Here is an 18,914-nt window from a genome sequence, read left to right as displayed (position 1 = left end):
GGGGCTGGGGTGCGGGGATCAGTGTATTTGCCCTAGATAAGACTATTCCTATTATGGCTGTGACACAAAAGTGTTTTCTGAAATTTGTAAGGACTTCTAAAAAGTCCCTGATTATGAAGTTTGGAAATACGAAAAATGAAAAAGGGTTCTTGGTAAAAGAACGTTGAATTCTGGGTCTTTTGCTTATGTTGATGGTAAGCTTAACCCATTACATACAACTGGAGGAAGGCATTCTTATTAGTAAGCCTTGCTTTATCAGAAAAGTGGGCCATGTTCACTTTTCTTTGGGAATAGAAGGTACGGTGCCTGCGTAGAGCCCCAAATTGCCTGGGAACTGGGATAAGAGCCAGCCAGAGTTAAGGCACCCGCAGAATGTGTGTTTCCTGTGAAATTAAATTCCATTCAATTCGCAGGGGCTTTGCTCTCAAAAGTGTGTAAGGGAATGCCATGCAGGTCCCACTGATTTCAGTGGGAGAGCTGAGTCCCATTGGAATTTGCGCTTGGTAAAGCTGGGCCATGATCATCTTAACATCTTCTTCAGAGACCCTCCTCTTGGGTGCCCCTGCCAAACGAGGCGAGGCGGGTGGCTACCAGGGAGAGGGCCTTCTCGGTGGTGGCACCCCGTTGATGGAATAGCCTCCCCAGTGAGGTTAAACTCAGGTTTTTCAGATTTGTTCTGATTTTTAACTAATTTTAAAATGAGTTTTTAATGCTGCTTTGTATTGTTGTGTGTGTGTGTGTGTGTGTGTGTGTGTGTGTGTGTGCGCTTTGATCTGATTTGATATATTTTGTGTGTTTTAATTATATGTGTTAATCCTCTGTTGTGAGCGGCCCAGAGAACAATCTGTTATGGGGTGGCTAACAAATAAAGTGTAGTAGTAGTAGTAGTAGTAGTAGTCAAATGTTTAAAATCCAGTTGCAATGTTGCAGCTTGGATTGCAGTAAAATTCAGCTGCAGCTCAGGTGCCTCCTCTCCCTCCTGCCCGGCTTGAGACGCACGCTGCCTGCAGGCTGGCCTTTCATCAGGTAGAGCTCTAGTTAACTGCACAGCTCTACTGATGAATGACCAGCCTGCGAGTAGCGAGGCTTTCAAGTGGGGTGGGAGGGAGAGGAGCAACCTTGGGTGCCCACCCCCGGCCAGGTGCAAAACTCAAACTCGTTTTGCTTTGCCTGTTGCACTTTGGATGGGGAGCTGTGCGTCCTGGGAGAAGATCGGAGGCCTTAATAAACCTGCTGCTGTGGAACGAGACGGCTGAATGTGTCCCTCCTATCCTCTGTCTCCTCTCCTAGTTTGCTGAGCGAAAGTGAGAAGCGCCCCTTCGTGGAAGAAGCGGAGCGGCTCAGAGTCCAACACAAGAAGGACCACCCCGACTACAAATACCAGCCACGCAGGAGGAAAAGCGTCAAAGCCGGCCAGAGCGACTCGGATTCCGGGGCCGAACTGGGTCATCATGGGGGAAGCCAGATCTACAAAGCCGATGCTGGGCTTGGCTCCATGAGCGAAACTCACCACCAGAGTGACCATGCAGGTCAGGAGAGGGCAGGGGCGGTGGCTGAGTAGCTGAGCACCTTTTTGGTAGGCGGAAGATTCAGTTCCTGACACCCCCCAAAACATGAGTGAAGTCTTGTAACCCCACCCTTTTTGGAACACAGGAAGCTGCCATATAGAGTCAGACCCTTGGTCCATCTAGCTCAGCATTGTGTACCCAGACCGGCAGCGGCTTCTCCGAGGTTGCAGGCAGGAGTCTCTCCCGGCCCTGTCTGGAGATGCCACCAGGGAGGGAACTTGGGATCTTCTGCAGGCAAGCAGGCAGGTGCTCTTCCCAGAGCGGCCCCATCCCCCAAATTGACGCATCTTACAGCGCTCGCATGTAGTCTCCCATTCAAATGCAAACCAGGGCAGACCCAGCTTAGCAAAGGGGACCATTCATGCTTGCTGTCACATGACCAGATCTCCTCCCTTGCTTATTTAGCTTCCCACATTTAGGGATGAGGCATGCTGACAGAGGAAAGTGGGAATGCTTTATCGAAAGTGCCTCTGAGCATATGCAGAGTTAATTATCCTTACAACTGCAGGGCATATTTCACCGAACGCCTGCAGTCTGTCCCCTCCCCACATACAGAGAATTGGCAGGGTGCTCAGGACCTTTCTCTTTCGAAATTCCTGTCCTCACCACCTCTCCTGTCCACGCACCAAACAATCCTTCTCCACACAAGAAGTCCCCTTTTAGGCAAATGTGGCTACGTCCCCCATACGTTTTGCTTTACTTTTGCAAAGGCCTACCCCCAGAAATCTGTCTTCATGACCAGGGTTGACTTGCTGTTGCACCCCAATCCAGAGATCCCTGTGTGCTTAATGGTCAGAGGAACTCTCTACCACATGACAGCCCTGTACATGCCAGTGAAGGGAGTGCCCAGTGGGACTCATGCACCATTAAGAAGTCTCGGCCATGTGGGCGACTCAGTGCTGCGGTCCCCAAACTTCCAGATGGATCACAGAGTTGCTCTTGGCTCGCTCTTTACAGCGGGTTCACATGGTGTCCACCAGAGTTTTCCCCATGCTTAAATCACCCCGTTTATTCAGGTGGGAAAATCCGAGCATAAAAACATCCTGGTGCGGAAGCCGTCCTGCTTGTAACTCTGAGCAGAAAAGCCGTGACCATGTGTTGGTATAAGAAGCATGTCCGGAAAAGCCCCTTGTGAGTTGTGGCATTAGCCTTCGGAACATGCTGCTGCTTAGTGGCAGATCTCTTGCTGTGCAAGGAGAAAGTCCTGGGTTCGATCCCTGGCGCCTCCAGTTTAGGCTCAGGAAACAGGTGGCAGAGAAGGGCCCCCCCCGCTTGCAATCAGGAGAGGATTGAGCTGAGAGAGCCAGGGATCTGATTTGGGGGAGGCTGCCCACAGCTGAGCATACAGACGGTACCAAATTCAGTTTCCGGTATCTCCCGTTTTGCTGCTTTTAGGCAGCAGGGGGGAAATTTCCCTATACATTGGGGGCTGCTCCAGTTGGAGTCGAAAGCGCTGAGCTAGGTGTCAAATACTCACATTTTTTTCATATGTCTGCTTTAATAATATTTATTGGTGTATCGAGTGCCGTTTGCATATATGACGCTGCTTTGTATGTTATCTAAGAAGTCAGCTTTGCATGGTGCAACGGTCTGCAGCTGCTAGCAACAAGCAATAGAGCCTCCTTGTGCAAAGGCAGTATACCTTTGAGTGTTGTTGAGGGGAGGGGTGGCCCCATCTCCTCGCCCTCCTACCCATGAGCATCTGACTGTTGGAAAGAGGGATGGACTACATGGATATCCGCCCGCTCACTCATGCAAGACAGTTTGTAGTTTTTTTCTTGTTTACTGAAAGTCATGTCTTGGGGCTGAGACCAGAGGAGAGACTGGGATTAGCTTTGCTGTGGGCTTTTTTTTTTTTTAGAGTAACGGGCCTCCGAAATCAGGTTGTGGCCATGGTGGGTGTGTCTGTATTCCCATGCAATTTTCCTGAGCCAAACCAGCTATTTGCCCTGCAGGGGCAGGAACACAACGAGACCTCATTTGGGGAGGAGAGCTGAACTATTCCCTTTGCTAGGCAGGGTCTGCCTTGGTTTGCATATGGATGAGAGACTGCAAGTTTGCTCTGTAAGATATGCCCCTTAGGCCGGGGAATGGAGCCATAGCTCAGGGGAAGAGAAATTCCCAGGTTCAATCCCTGGCAGCATCTCATGCTTGTGGTAGCCAGCATGACTTGTCCCCTTAGCTAAGCAGGGTCTGCCCAGGTTTGCATTTGAATGGGAGACAAGAAGTGTGAATACTGTAAAATATTCCCCTTATTAGGGGATGGAGCCACTCTGGGAAGAGCATCAGAAGGTTCCAAGTTCCCTCCCTGGCAGCATCTCCAAGATAGGGCTGAGAGACACTCCTGCCTGCAACCTTGGAGAAGCCGCTGCCAGTCTGTGTAGACAATACTGAGCTAGATGGACCAAAGGCCTGACTCAGGATATGGCAGCTTCCTATGTTCCTATATCTCCTTCCCCCCAAGAGCATAATGCATTGTGTACTCAGCCATGGAGATGTTACCTCAATGCATATGTGCTATTTCTATCTTTCTAGCCTGTGAGTTGTCCTTCCGTTTTGGTGAATTCCAAGAGTATTGCTCATGTCTTTCAATTTCAGACATATTTGTTCTGTCCGTTCGTGTCTGAAACCCACCCACCCCTTTTTTCCTGTTTGCTTTGGAGACGCTTTGAACAGTGGGGAGGGGTGAGTGAATATGCACAATCAATACCTCTTGTTTGAAATCTAAACCATTATTATGGAATGAAGGTGGGTTGGATATCATGTTGCTACTCCCTGCACAGCGTTATACAAATTTGTCCTTTCCTCTCTGCCCTCTTAGCCAAGAATCGGCTTCTATGTTTGGGTCAGTTTTTGTGTTGCCTAGTGAATTTTTATGTATTATTTATCTGATTTCTATACCGCCCTTCCCAAAATGGCTCAGGGCAGTTTACACAGAGAAATAATAAATAAAAATAAGACTGATTCCTGTCCCCAAAGGGCTCACAATCTAAAAAGAAACATAAGATAGACACCAGCAACAGTCACTGGAGGGATGCTGTGCTGGGGATGGATAGGGTCAGTTGCTCTCCCCCTGCTCAGGAAAGAGAATCACCACATTAAAAGGTGTCTCTTTGCCAAGTTAGCAGGGGTTAGCCATGTAGTTAGCAGGGTTTAGCAGTGTAGCCTCCTTCTCCTGTGGTATCGCAATTATTATTATTATTATTACATTTTATATCCCTCTCTTCCTCCAAGGAGCCCAGAGCGGTGTACTACATACTTCAGTTTCTCTTTCACAACAACCCTGTGAAGTAGGTTAGGCTGAGAGAGAAGTGACTGGCCCAGAGTCACCCAGCTAGTATCATGGCTGAATGTGGATTTGAACTCGGGTCTTCCCAGTCCTAGTCTAGCACTCTAACCACTACACCACACTGGTTCTCTGCCTTTATCCTAAGCATGACTTGGAAAAATGGGTCTCCTTTCTTGTCATTCATATCACCTCCTCAAGTTTGTACACTGACATCCTCACTCTTTTCTGTATCCAAGACAACCTCTTGTTTCTACCTTTTAATACTCCGTCCGCCTCTGCTGTCTGAAGATCTCCTGTGCTCTTGAATGCCTCTCCCTGCTGTCCTTTGCAGCTTCCAGACTGCCAGGTTATTTTCTTATCCTTCCATTGGATCTGGAAGAGGAGGAATTCGGTCTTACCCAAAATCTGTTGCACAACTCAACTGTATCTCAGTTATGCAACAGTTACGGTCCAGTTTGCGGTTTCTCAAAATTAAGCATAATGGTATACCGCTTTTGAAGGAAAGTTCTCAAAGCAGTCTCCCTAGCAAATAGAATATGTCCCCAGCAAGCTACAATCTAATGTTGCTGGACTGAAAAGGAGCTGCTGCTCTCTGAAATGAAATCCGGATCAGCTGAGATGGCCTCAAAAACAGCAAAGGAGAAGCTGCTAAAGGAATATTTTATTCCATTGCGTTTTGATAATAGATCTCTTTCGGGGAATACTTTCGCTTGACTACCTGTTATCGAAATGTGTCGAAGTAAATATTTCTTCAGTAGCTACTCACAGTTGCTCTCCCCCTGCTAAATTTATTTGATTTGTTTTTACATTTCCATCCCATCCTTCCTTTGAGGAGCCCAGAGTAGTGTAGTATGTGGTTGTGTTTATCCTCACAACAACCCTGTGCGGTAGCTTGGGCTGAGAGAGAAGTGACTGGCCCAAAGTCACCCAGTGAGTGTCATAGCTGAATGGGACTAGGACTGAGGAGACCCGAGTTCAAATCCCAACACGCTAACCACTGCACCGCACTGGCTGGAAGAGAAGGGAGTTGCCACTTAAAAAGGTGCCGCCTGGCTCACTTTTCTGTTGGCCATGGTGACAATGGTGACTTTATGGGAGCCAGCATGGTGTAGTGGTTAGAGTGCTGGACTAGGACCAGGGAGACCCTAGTTCAAATCCCCATTCAGCCATGAGACTTGCTGGGTGACTCTGAGCCAGTCACTTCTCTCTCAGCCTACTTCACAGGGTTGTTGTGAAAGAGAAACTGAAGTATGTAGTACACTGCTCTGGGCTCCTTGGAGGAAGAGCGGGATATCAAATGTAAACTAAATTAAATTTAAAATTTTTGACGCCCAATTCCACATGTTCCGCAAGCATTGCTCTTTGGGGGCCCAGAAGCAGCTAATGACAACTTTAACTCCCTTTCCTTCCAACATTTTCCTCATACTGCGAAATGTGTTGTCCCTAGGGCAGACTCACGGACCCCCGACCCCACCCACCACCCCGAAGACGGACCTCCACCACGGGAGCAAGCAGGAGCTGAAACACGAGGGGCGCCGCCTGGCCGAGAGCGGCCGGCAGAACATCGACTTCAGCAACGTGGACATCTCGGAGCTGAGCAGCGAGGTGATCAACAACATGGAGACCTTTGACGTCCACGAGTTCGACCAGTACCTGCCCCTCAACGGCCACTCGGCCATGCCGGCGGACCACGGGCCGAGCGCCGCGGTGGGGTCGTACGGGTCCTCTTACCCACATTCCGCGAGCGGCGCGGGTGGGGGAGCAGCTCCCGTCTGGACTCACAAGAGCCCCGCCGCTGCCTCCCCTTCCTCCACTGAAAGCGGGCCGCAGCGGCCTCACATCAAGACGGAGCAGCTCAGCCCCAGCCACTACAGCGACCAGTCCCACGGCTCCCCGACTCACTCTGACTACGGCTCCTACGGCGCCCAGGCGTGCGCCACCACAGTCTCCTCCGCCACGGCCACCGCCTCGTTCTCCAGCTCCCCGTGCGACTACACCGACCTCCAGAGCTCTAACTACTACAACCCCTACCCTGGCTACCCTTCCAGCCTCTACCAATACCCGTACTTCCATTCCTCCCGCAGGCCCTACGCGACTCCGATCCTCAACAGCTTGTCCATCCCTCCTTCGCACAGCCCCACTGCTAACTGGGACCAGCCGGTCTACACGACCCTGACGAGACCTTGAGAAGGACCGAAGGAGCTGTGACTTCGAGGTCTTTCCACCCCCATTCCCAAGAACGTATGCACTACATGAAAACAAACCCGAGAAGAAGATCCGATCCGCAATGGAGCGCCGTTTTATTGTCCCAAGTGCCTCCTGTTCTTCTATATGACTGGACACCCTCCTCTGGAATCTTTAAATTTTCAAAGACAGAGTTCTATTTTCTTTATTATTAATAATAATTAATAAAAACATCTGGACTGATTATTCCTTTTAAGTACATGAAGGACAGCTCTTTCTAACTCCTCTGTGAGGACTTGAAGAAAAAGCACGTGATTTGTACGCAGGGCAGTGCAAAATGGAAGGAGAAGACGTTGGAGATATTCAAGGGTTTATTGCAATCTAAGAAAAGAAAAAAAGCCAGCCTTGGTACAAAGAACCAATGTAGATTTTTTTAAAAAAAATCTAACCATCCAGTTAATCGTGTTGAGGGACCATTCAAGAATCTTTGGGGACCAACCGCGACCCACTAACGTCCAAAATGTCTTCGTTTTAGTTGAGAGTTCTGCTAAGCAAGGTTTTGGCTGGAGTTAACGTTTTCATTGGAAGCTTAAAAAAAAAGAAGTGTTAAGCTCAGAAAAAGTGTGTTGATTTTTGTTGTTTGGGGGTAAATCTGTTAAATATGTATTTATGTTCCGTGTACTTTTGTCTAATTAATGAAGTAATTCTGTGCAAGAAGTAGAATTTTAAAGAGATTTTTTTTAAGAGGTGTAAAAGCATAAATTAGTGGAGACAAGACAATTGGTGGTTTTTCCGTTTCCTGCTGACTCTTAAAACATTGCAAGGTTTAGGAGGACTAAAAGCAAAACACAAAAACCCAGGAACTTGCTAATAAACTGAGAAAAGGTGTGGATTGGTCTCAGAAGACTATGTAACCTGGTTTTCCACCAGCGGTCCTCCAGATCTTGCTGGCCTACAACTCCCATCATTCCCAGCTACAATTTATTGTGTCTGGGGCTGATGGAAGCTGTAGTTCAGCAACATCTGGAGGAACCCCTGATGTAACCATTGATTCGTGACAGTGCCTATATAACATTGACAGACCAAAGTCAGCCTGACCCAGCATTCTGGGTTCAATAGCAGGAACCCACACGTTGGTGGGTACTCAATAGAAGGGCATGAAGTTCATTGCTCCCCAGTGGCTAGTATTCAGTGTACACGGTCTCAAAGTGCCAAGGCACTATTTGAGGAGGGGCCGTCGCTTGGGGGTAGAACCTCTGCCTTGCAAGCAGAAGGTCCCAAGTTCAATCCCTGGCAATCTTGTTAGAGTGGGGAGAGATCCCTCTCCAAAACCCAGAAGAGAACTGATCCCGGTCTGTGAAGATCAGGCCTGCACAACTTTGCCCCCCCCCCCAAATCTGGTTCTGGACTACAATTCCCATCATCCCCAGCCACAGTGGTCAATAGCCAGGGATTATGGGAGTTGTAGGCCAACCTCTGCAGGAGGGCTGAAGCTGAGCATTGTCGATGGTACTGAGCTAGAAGGAAAGCCATTCCTGTGGAGGCTGAGTTTGAGTCTCTTCAGTGCCTATAAGCCCTGAGCTATCTTATCCACAGCAAGTTTAATCTTATTTTATTAGTATTTTAAAAAGCCGTCTCAGTTACTGGCCTTCACTACATTGTGAAGTAGTGAATTCTAGAAGTTAATTAGGTGTTGTGTGAAGAAGTACTTGGTTCTGTCCACCCGGAACCTCCTTCCAGTCAGATTCAATGGGTGCCCACCAGGAGCGGTCCTTTCATGACCCTAACTGCCTCAGGTGGTGAATTATTGGGATGCCAGCAGGTTGGTGAGACCCCAACCCCCCTCCCCGGCCACAGTCATCAGAGCAGCTCTTTGGATCTGATCCGCCTCTCACAATTTGCTAAGCTTATGGGGAAGCATAATAAGAGAACATAGGAAGCTGCCATATACGGAGTCAGGCCATTGGTCCATCTAGCTCAGTATTGTCTACACAGACTGGCAGTGGCTTCTCCAGGGTTGCAGGCAGGAATCTCTCTCAGCCCTATCTTGGAGATGCTGCCAGGGAGGGAACTTGGAACCTTCTGCTCTTCCCAGAGTGGCTCCATCCCCCTGAGGGGAATATCTTTCAGTGCTCACACAAGAGGAGACTGCTGGTGTCCCTTCTGCCCTTCCCAAAGCTTGCTAAAAGGGGGCTGGCCCCCACCAGGGTCATGAGGCAAGGCAGCGTTTGATGCCTCACCTCAAGTGCCTCATTAATTTGGGCTGCGCTGGTGCCCATGAAGGTCTAGCTTTATGAGGGAGAGAAACTTAAGAAGGGTGGCCACAGATGGGCTTCAGTTCTTTCCAACACGGGGTGTTCCCAGTCCCTGTGTTATCTGCTTTGAAGTGAAACTAAATTGTCTACAGGGGTTTAAAAACGGACCCCTCCACGAAAATGCACTGAACAAACCAGATTCATGCCGCTTATCCAGCATGTCTTGGCAGTAGGGTCTATTCTGTGTTAAGCATCTTGATGCAAACCAGTTCTGGAAGCTGAGCCTGGCTTGTTCCCCTTTAGGAAAGGAGGGTCTCACTCTGTCCTAAAGAGATGATGTGAATGCTGAGGCCTAGGTGCTAGCTTCCTGCCAGATCGTGTGCGCGGGTCTTTCTAGGGGAAAAAGTCATAAGATACCCAATTCCAGCCCTAATGTCATATGCCCATAAGTTCCTCCACAGGAATTATTAAATGCAGGCAAAATGTGAAGTCAGAAGACCCTCTTCATCTCCAGTTGGGACGACTCCTGTGTAAATGTGGAACAAGGGGAATTGGGCAAAGGAACATAGCAATATTGCTGGGGTTGTTTTCTTTCATGCCAGCTAGTTTCAACTTACTAAATTGGATCTGAAAGCATTGTTGAATTCCTGGACTGTATTAGGAGCACAGCTAGTTTTGAGAAATTACCATTTAACCAGAAGTTAGGGATTGAGTTTCACTTTAATGTTGCCTATTTAGGGACCAGATGTCATCCATCAAAGCTGTGAAAATAAATGTTCTCCACTATATTTTGGTTAGTTCTTAGAGGTAGACTAATATTTCACTGATATTTGTTCCATTGTATGCTGAGCATATAATATCCATCTACTCTAATGGTAATGTGCCTTTTTTAAAAAAGAAAACTTTATAAATCTTTAAACTTTCAGAGGTTATCTATCTTATCTTTTCTACGTTTCATAGTCTTGGGCTTCTTTTTTTTCCCCCTGAAAGAATGTGGGGTTCTCTTGTTGCTTATTGCCTTTGGAGAATTTGGAAGGGGCGGGAAAAGGGATGGAAATTCCTCCTTATGCAATCTATTTTTCTGTATAGAGTTTGAAAATTGTCCGTTCTTTATCTGTTCTGCTCACTAGCTTCTGACTAAGTAATGCTAACTTTTGTACAGATCCATTTGATAAAATTAAAAAAAAAATGCCTTTTATCCAATGCGTTGGTAGATTCATTCCATTTAGAAACAGTGTGTACCGCACCGTCTTGTGTGAGCTGGCACCTGTGAAGACAAAATGAAAGATGCCTCTCCCCTCCAGCACTGTGGGGAGTATCTATCCCCCCTCTGTTTCAACGAGGTGTGTGAGACCTCTTGGCAACAAAGTTGTCTCCAAAATAAGGGGGCTATTTTATTTTTCACTAGGCGGGAGACAAGATCCTTTCACTGGGCTAGGAGACAAGATCCTCACCAAAGATGAAGACTCCCCCATGGATATATCCAGGATACGAATATGATGAATATTTATATACCGCTTTTCAACAAAAGTTCCCAAAGCAGTTGATACAGATATAAACAAATAAATAAAATGGCTCCCTGTCCCCAAAGGGCTCACAGTCTAAAAAAGAAACGGAAGATGGACACCAGCAACGGTCACTGGAGGGATGCTGTGCTGGGGGTGGATAGGGCCCGTTGCTCTCCCCCTGCTAAATAAAGAGAATTGACACTTTTAAAAGGTGTCACTTTGCTCAGCAGGGGAGATACATTCAGGATTCCTGCAGCAAGAGAGCGTATTTTCAACAGATGAAGCTACCTTATACGGAGTCTGTTCATTGGTCTCCTGAGTTCAGCATTGTCTATATCAGGCTTGTTTGCACAGCCATTTGGATGTGAGTGCCCCCTAATGTTGCAGTGGGGAAACAACCTGCCTAGAGAGCAGGAGGCTGTTGGTTCGAATCCCCGCTGGTATGTTTCCCAGAATATGGGGAACTCCTTTATCGGGCAGCAGCAATATAGGAAGATGCTGAAAGGCATCATCTCATGCTGCGCTGGAGATGGTCTCCTGTATTCTACCAAGAAAACCACGTGGCTCTCTGGTCGCCAGGAGTCAGCATTGACTCAACGGCACAACTGTTCCTTGCGCAGGTGGGTAGGAGCACAAGCCCAGCAAACATAATGAGCATAGCAACCGAGGGCTTGGGGTAAAATTGGCAGCTGGTCTTCCATGGCAGGTGCTCCAAGCGTCCAGATGCCTTCCCAGCATACTTTGTGCTGCCAGCAGACTGGAAAAGCTTCATGGCCTCAGTGGCTGCCCTCCCATTGGCCAGCGAGGAGCAGGAGGCAAGCACTCCCCTACCGAAGCTGTTGCTGCCTCAGGATCTTAGCGCCCCGACTAGTTTTGGGGCAGTGCCAAGAGAAGAAATTGGTCAGCCCTCGTTTATACCAAAAAGTGTCTCTGTGTGTGGGACAAGGAATTGGCCAGGAATATAGGAATGATGGATGCATCTATTAGGACCACTAAGAGGTGTGTGAGCCTCCTCACTCCTGTGCCTCAGTGGTTGGCACCCAACTCTATGCCGAAGGACTCCAGCTGCTGCCGTCTTGGCCCATGTGGACTGTGTCAAGCTCCTGAGAGGTGTCGGAGGCCACCGGCACAAAATAGACCCTCTCATTGGTGCAGGCTTTGGGGAGTGGTGGAAACTGACCCCAATGCTCCTTTCAGAGTCGTTGGGGAGTGATGTCAAGTCCAGGTGTGCCATGTTTATTTTGTTTGTTTTTACCTTTCTATCCCACTCTTCCTCCAAGGAGCCCAGAGCAGAGTACATGGTTATTTTTTTAATCCTCACAATAACCTTGTGAGGTAGGTTAGGCTAAAAGATACGTGATTGAATATAAGAGAGACACCAGCAACAGCCACTGCAGGGATGCTGTGCTGGGGACAGATAAGGCCGGTTGCTCTCCCCCTGCAAAATAAAGACGATTACCACATTTTAAAAGGTGCCTCTTGGCCCAGTTAGCAAGGTTCCCTTTCTCAGCACTGAGGCAGCCATCCCTCCTCTAGTCTTGGACTTCCTCGCAGGGCCGGGCTGCTCCGTCACCTGTTGGAAATCCATCCCAAACCTTGTCAAAAGGCTTTCTCCCACTAACCCCATTAAAATTCCCTTCGCCCTTTATCTGCAGTTGGTCTTCTATAAACTACCCATCTGCAGCTGCAAAGATCTCCAAAACCTTTGAAAAACCCCTTTACAGTTTCTTGTTAAAGTTTTGAGTTCTAAACGAGCAATTCTGCAGCTGGTCTCCCAAGGTTGATAAGGTGAGGTGCAATCACAGAACTTGACCTCAGCCCACAAACAATAAAACTGAGTTAAATATCACCAAAACAGGATAAGAGTTCCTCTTTCTCTCCCTGGTATTGAGAAGCACAAATACTGCTTATTTGTCTCAGGTGCACAGGTGAGGTGGGCCACTGAGAAGTTAGAAAGAGGAAATTTGCTTTAGAGATCATCTTGAGATTTCTTCCCAAGGCAGGAAAAGTCCCCTCAGTGTCTCAGCACAATCACTTTTCATTAATTCTCTTCTGCTAGCCCTGTTGGGGTTTCAGCTTCCTGGGTGGAAAATGGAGAACTTAGAACGAAAGATCTGTGTGCACACAATTACATCAAACAAAAGAATAACCCCTGTGTACCAAAGAGGAATTAAAGTTGTTGAGGTTCCTCTCCATCCCTGCTTCTGGCCTTGACGTTTTAGCCTGAGATGGGAGCAGGAGTCAAAATTGTGATCTCAAAGGGGAACCTCTCTGTCTGAAAAGGTGCGGGGAAATAGTAACACAAGGACAGCAGATCAGATTCTATGAACTAGTCTCCAGAGGTGACGTCTGTTTCCTTTGAGCAAGTTGTTCCCTATGCCTGAGAAGTGAGTGCAAAATTTGTGGACGGTGCGTCCCCTGGCCATCTTTATTTATTTATTTTATTGTTGAATTTGTAGACCGCTTTTCATTACAACAATCCCAAGGTGGTTTACACAAAAATGAAACACAAGGCTAGAAAAATGACACAATTAAAAGATTCAGCTAAAATATAAAACAAATCTGATTTAAAATACAAGCATAAAAACGGTACGCTAGCCAAAGCAGCAGAAGCAGAGACAATCATATAAAAGCCTGGGTAAAAAGCCAAGATTTAACACGCTTCCTAAAAACTGTGATAGAGAGTCTTGTTCTCACAACAATGGTTATGGAAGGAGCGCTGGTCTTGTGGTAGCGAGCATGAATGGGCCCCTTTGCTAAGCAGGGTCTGCCCTGGTTTGCATTTGAATGGGAGACTACATGTGTGAGGAGGACTGTAAGATATTCCGTTTAGGGGATGAAGCCACTCTGGGAAGAGCATCTAGGTCCCAGATTCCCTCCCTGGCATCTCTGAGATAGGACTGCCTGTAACCTCGAAGAAGCCGCTGCCAGGATGCATATACAATGCTGAACTAGGTGGGTCAATGAAGTGACTGGCCTAGAGTCACCCAGCAAGTATCATGGCTGAATTGGGATTTGAACTCAGGTCCCCCCGGGTCCTAATCCAGCATTCTAACCACTACAACACATGTGAATAACTGCATTCATGCAGGGCTCCCTTCCCAAGAGGGGAGCTCTGCTTTTCCAAGGTTCTGTACTGCATGGAGAGAACTCTGTGCTATGCACATTTTTGCTACTGCTGCAAACATTTATATAATACCCCTTTTCAGCAAAAGTTCTTGGTGGGGTTTACCCAGGAAAATAATAAGATGTTTCCTTGTCTCAAAAGAGCTCACAGTCTTTAAAAAAAAAAAAAAAGGGTAAAGCAGACACAACCACCACCACTGGAGAGAGGCTGGGCTGGGGTTGGGTAGGGCCAGTTGCTCTCCTCCTGCTAAAGAAAGGAGCGTCGCCGCTTTAAAAGGTACCTCTCTGCTCAGCTGCCTCCCCCTTCCATTGATACAACTAGCTCAGTATTGTCCATACAAACTGTCCAGCCCTGCCTGGAGATACCAGTCATTGAACCTGTGACCTCTTTCACCCAAAGCCGATATCTCATGTCCCCCATGATCATGCCAGGGAGTTGCGTTTTCTTTTTGAGGAAAGGGTTAAGCGAGCAATTTCTTTCCCTTTCTAGCCAAATAAGATCTCATTTGAGGTAGAGTGCATTTTAACCACCACACACAGAATAAATGCAAGCCAGGCCCAGTCGCTGGTGAGAAGCCAAGAGAAAGAGAAAGAGAGAGAGAAGGGAGAAAGAGTGAGCGAGCGAGCAGAGAAAAGGAGCTGTTGAATTTTAATGATGCATTATTGCTCGCAAGGCTTTTGTCTCCCTTTATCCGGTTCACAATAAAAGAATTAATTGGACAGAAAAATGGCAGGCTACAGAACTGACAGTGAATTAGGCAGTTCTGAATGCCCCATCAGATGGGTGTTGGGGATGGAATTCCAAACTGTCCTCTTTCTCCGGGGTCTCTGGAACGATGCTGATAATAATCCTGGCACGCCATGGATTGTATTTTGGCGGCCTAACCAGAAAAAGGGCTTTGTGTCTACTTGGTGTGGCCTGGCCCTATTAGGCCATCGAGCTATTAGAGACCTGATGCGGGCAAACAAGGACGCATCCATCGGAAATTTTGCCCTAGTAGAATAATTGGGGGAGTTTGGGACGCAGTGTGGAGTGGAGAGCTGGTCTGGTGGTAGCAAGCACGACTTGTTCCCTTAGCTAAGCAGGGTCCACCCTGGCTGCATATGAATGGGAGACTTGATGTGTGAGCACTGGAAGATATTCCCCTCAGGGGATGGAGCCGCTCTGGGAAGAGCAGAAGAAGGTTCCAAGTTCCCTCCCTGGCTTCTACAAGATAGTGATGAGAGAGATTCCTGCCTGCAACCTTGGAGAAGCTGCTGCCAGTCTGGGTAGACAATACTGAGCTAGATGGACCAAGGGTCTGACTCCGTATATGGCAGCTACCTATGTTCCTATGGAGTGTTAGCTTCCTTGGTGCTTTGCTAAATAATCACAAACCCAACAGCACTCATTTTGAATTCCTTGCAGGAAGGCCGGAGCGGCTTGTGTCGTAACGAGTCGAGGGGGCACCAAAGGAGAGACCGCTGCCATTCATTCCTGGAGCTCTGTTTGCTCCTCTCTCTCCTGCCCCAAATGCTGGCTGCAGGCCGGCCGTTCCGCACAGCTCTACCTGATGAATGGCCAGCCTGCAAGGCAGTGCAGCTCTCACGAACTCTGGGGTGGGCGAGAGAGGAGCCACCTGAGCTGCCGGGAACCAGAGGCATCACTGCCTCCTCTGGTGCCTCCCCCCCCCCATGCTTGTTAGGACCAGGGACTGCTCATGGGCAACTTGGTCTGGGTGTCGTCTTCACAATGCAGTTGAACGGTGGGGATGGAATTTGGATCAGGGCTTCGGAGGGAAGGGTTGGGCTGCCCCCCACCACGCCAGGGCCCTAATCCAGATCAGACTCCCGCCATGGCTGCTTCCTGAAAAAGCGAAAAGCACATGGAGCCCGTCCATTCAGGAAGGGGGCGAGGCAGAATGTGACTCCAGAGTGATGGCTCCGAAGAGTACAGAAGCTGGCCTCTCCGCACCCGACCCATCTGCTTAGAAACGTCGCCCGGCGGTGGCAAATTCCCTTTCCAAGTTGGCCGAAATGCCTTCCTGTCTGAAGGACAAAGGATCACATTGCCGTCTGAAAGACCCAGCACCAGGCCTGAAACAGCAGCAGCAGAGCACCGAATTCGGAGCAAGAATCCCTCCACCTTCATCAGCTTGAAAGGAGAAGTCCAGCTGTAGACTCTTCCAAGCCGGGATGACCTCATGCTCAGCCAAAACCGGAACCTCCAGTTCCTCTTCCCTGTTCCTGCTAGGAACAGATTCCTGGAACGCGGGGCGGGGGGAGATCTCATGCTTGGGAGACAGTGTTCCTGCTGTGATCTCCCACCGAGAAGTGGGCGTTGTGGTGCGGAGAGAGGCCAAGCCCTAGGAGAAAATGCCCTGGACCTCTGGCTTTGTGCCCAAAGACCTCGAAAGCTGGGGGTGGGTCCTTGCGATCCCAGGACGTTTGGCCAGTCAGCATGCCTTGGGCAGTCAGGAGGGTTTGTTTATTTATTAGAAGCATTTATTATTTATTTATTAGAAACCACCCCCGCGGGGTTGCAAGGGTCTGGCTGTCAGGCTACACTGCCTTTCTTCCCTCCCCCTCCCTCTTTAACATTTCTGTACCACCCCACACACAGATCTCTGGGTGGTTTGCAAACTAAATCGCAACAATGAAAACATTAGCACAATTAGAACGATTTAAACTATAGATCAAACCCCTATTTTTTTTTATTTTTTTAAACCTTGTAGTTTAAAATCTGATCCGACATTAAGTGCGTGATTGGTGATTCTCCTGGAAGTTTTTCACACCTGGCTTTTCGTTCGCGTGGCCTCCCGAATGGAGGGGGGTGCGTTCACATATCGGCCTGATTTCCCCCCGAGAGAGAGATTCCTGCCTGCAGCCTTGGAGAAGCCGCTGCCAGTCTGTGAAGACAATACTGAGCTAGATAGACCAATGGCCTGACTCAGTATATGGCAGCTTCCTATGTAAGCATTAGGCTCTTGGGGGGAAGGAGATATAGGAACATCGGAAGCTGCCACATACTGAGTCAGAACATTGGTCTATCTAGCTCAGTATTGTATTACCACACTGCTAACCGAAAACAGAGGGGACCAACTTGCCATCAAGCAACGGAGGGCTCTGGAGGGGCCCCCATCAGCCTGGGGTGGGTGGGGAGAACAGGGAGGCAGATGAGTGAGGGAAGAGGACATGACACCAAAGGTGGGGGGAGAGGGGAGAGGGTCTGGCTTCACACCCCCACACCCCGTGCTAAGGCTGCAGACGCAAGCAAGGCGGCTTCAGCAGCTGACGGGGAAAGCAAGTGAGATGAGCTCTGCACGTTCCCTGGCAAGGGAGGCTATTTGCATCTCATTTCCTTTGCAAACCAGCCGCAGGTCCCCAGAACCACTGGCCAGTCACAGAAAGGCAGGGAGGAGAGCTCCACCCCTCCAGCCTCCCCCCCCCCCCCGGCTCTGGATTTGCATGATGGAGGTCAAATCCCTCCTGGCCTTTGGCCAGGCAACGATGGCAAAGAGAGCAGGCGGGGCGAATAGGCCGGCTTTGCATGGCTTGCTCTTTGCATCAGGCCCAGGCTGAGCACGTCCTCCTTTCCCATCGTCACCTGCATCAGAAGAGGCTCTTCAGCTGTTCGGGGACTCCGAAACGGGAGAAGAGCTGGCCTTGTCGTAGCAAGCATGAAGGCCCCCCTTGGCTAAGCAGGGCCCACCCTGGTTTGCATTTGGATGAGAGACTCCATTTGAGCACCGTCAGAGATTCCCCTCAGGGGATGGAGCCACTCTGGGAAGAGCATCTAGGTTCCAAGTTCCCTCCCTGGCAGCATCTCCAAGATGGGACTGAAAGAGACTCTTGCCTGCAACCTTGGAGAAGCTGCTACCAGTCTGGGCAGACAATACTAAGCTAGATGGAGCAATGGTCTGACTCAGTATATGGCAGCCTCCTATGTTCTTCTGTTTTGGACATAATGGAATACCTGGCCATAAGCCCAATTCAGACATTATGCTGAATGAGTGTATTGATGTCTGTTCACTCGTGCATCTGTTGGTGTGAATGAATGACTGTAACTGTGATCATGTGTATTTATTTATCTAACTAACATTTATATGCTGCCCACTACCAAAGTCTCTAGGTGGTTAACATATCCCTTCCTGTTGTGTTGTAGGTTAACATCACCCGTTGTTGTTATACAATTGGCCAAAGGTTCAGCTACAGACTTTGTTTAGCTGTTCCAGTAACATACACAACTAGAAATGGAAACATTGAGGTCAAGCTGTGTGTGAACCTGGGCACAGGCCCCTGAAATGCATGGCACTGGTCTTGTGGTAGCAAGTGTGACTTGTCCCCTTTTCTAAGCAGGGTCCACCCTGGTTTGCATTTGGATGGGAGACTCCATTTGAGCACGGTTCGATATTCCCCTCAGGAGATGGAGCCACTCTGGGAAGAGCAGAAGGTTCCAAGTTCCCTCCCTGGCAGCATCTCCAAGCTAGGGCTGAGAGAGATTCCTGCCTGCAACCTTGGAGAAGCCGCTGCCAGTCTGTGAAGACAATACTGAGCTACGTAGATAGAACAATGGTCTGACTCAGTATATGGCAGTTTCCTATGTTCCTAACATGCCCCGTTTTGTTCCCAGGAGTGAAAAACCACCCAGAGACTTTGCCAAGGCCACGTTGGGCTCCTCGGCGGCTACCCTGGAGGTTGCCAGCCTGCCAGAAGCCTCTCTCATCACCCGCCAGGCAGGCTGCCAGCAGAGCTGGGCAAGGCAGGCAGGACAAAGCGTGCTGGGACAGACCATTCCTCTGACCCCCCGAGGAGGAGAAACCGGTTGCTGCTTGCCAGACAAAGCAAGCTGGCTCTTGGGCCCTCCTGGCTACGGGGTCCTTGCCTGGGAGCTCAAGATCTAGCCCAGGGGATCCTTACCCTGAGTCCCCAGATGCTGCTGGACTACAACTCCCATCATCCCCAGCCACAAGGGCCTTCTCCTGGGGATGATGGGACTTGTAGT

General features: G+C 49.0%; 1 protein-coding gene across 1 annotated transcript in view; it reads left to right on the top strand.

The window, feature by feature from the left end:
- The window catches only part of SOX8 (SRY-box transcription factor 8), a 30,332-nt gene extending 19,838 nt beyond the window's left edge, over positions 1-10,494 (top strand). The window contains exons 3-4 of the mRNA XM_053275920.1: positions 1,291-1,529; positions 6,305-10,494. Of these exons, the coding sequence (XP_053131895.1) occupies positions 1,291-1,529; positions 6,305-7,044 (979 nt within the window). The 3' untranslated portion in view covers positions 7,045-10,494. The remainder of the gene's footprint in view (positions 1-1,290; positions 1,530-6,304) is intronic.
- The last annotated feature ends 8,420 nt before the right edge of the window (positions 10,495-18,914 follow it).

The sequence above is a fragment of the Hemicordylus capensis genome, chromosome 13 (assembly GCF_027244095.1).
Source record: "Hemicordylus capensis ecotype Gifberg chromosome 13, rHemCap1.1.pri, whole genome shotgun sequence".
Classification (NCBI taxonomy): domain Eukaryota; kingdom Metazoa; phylum Chordata; class Lepidosauria; order Squamata; family Cordylidae; genus Hemicordylus; species Hemicordylus capensis.
The sequence above is the reverse complement of the archived record's forward strand: the minus strand, read 5'-3'. Positions and strand labels throughout refer to the sequence as shown.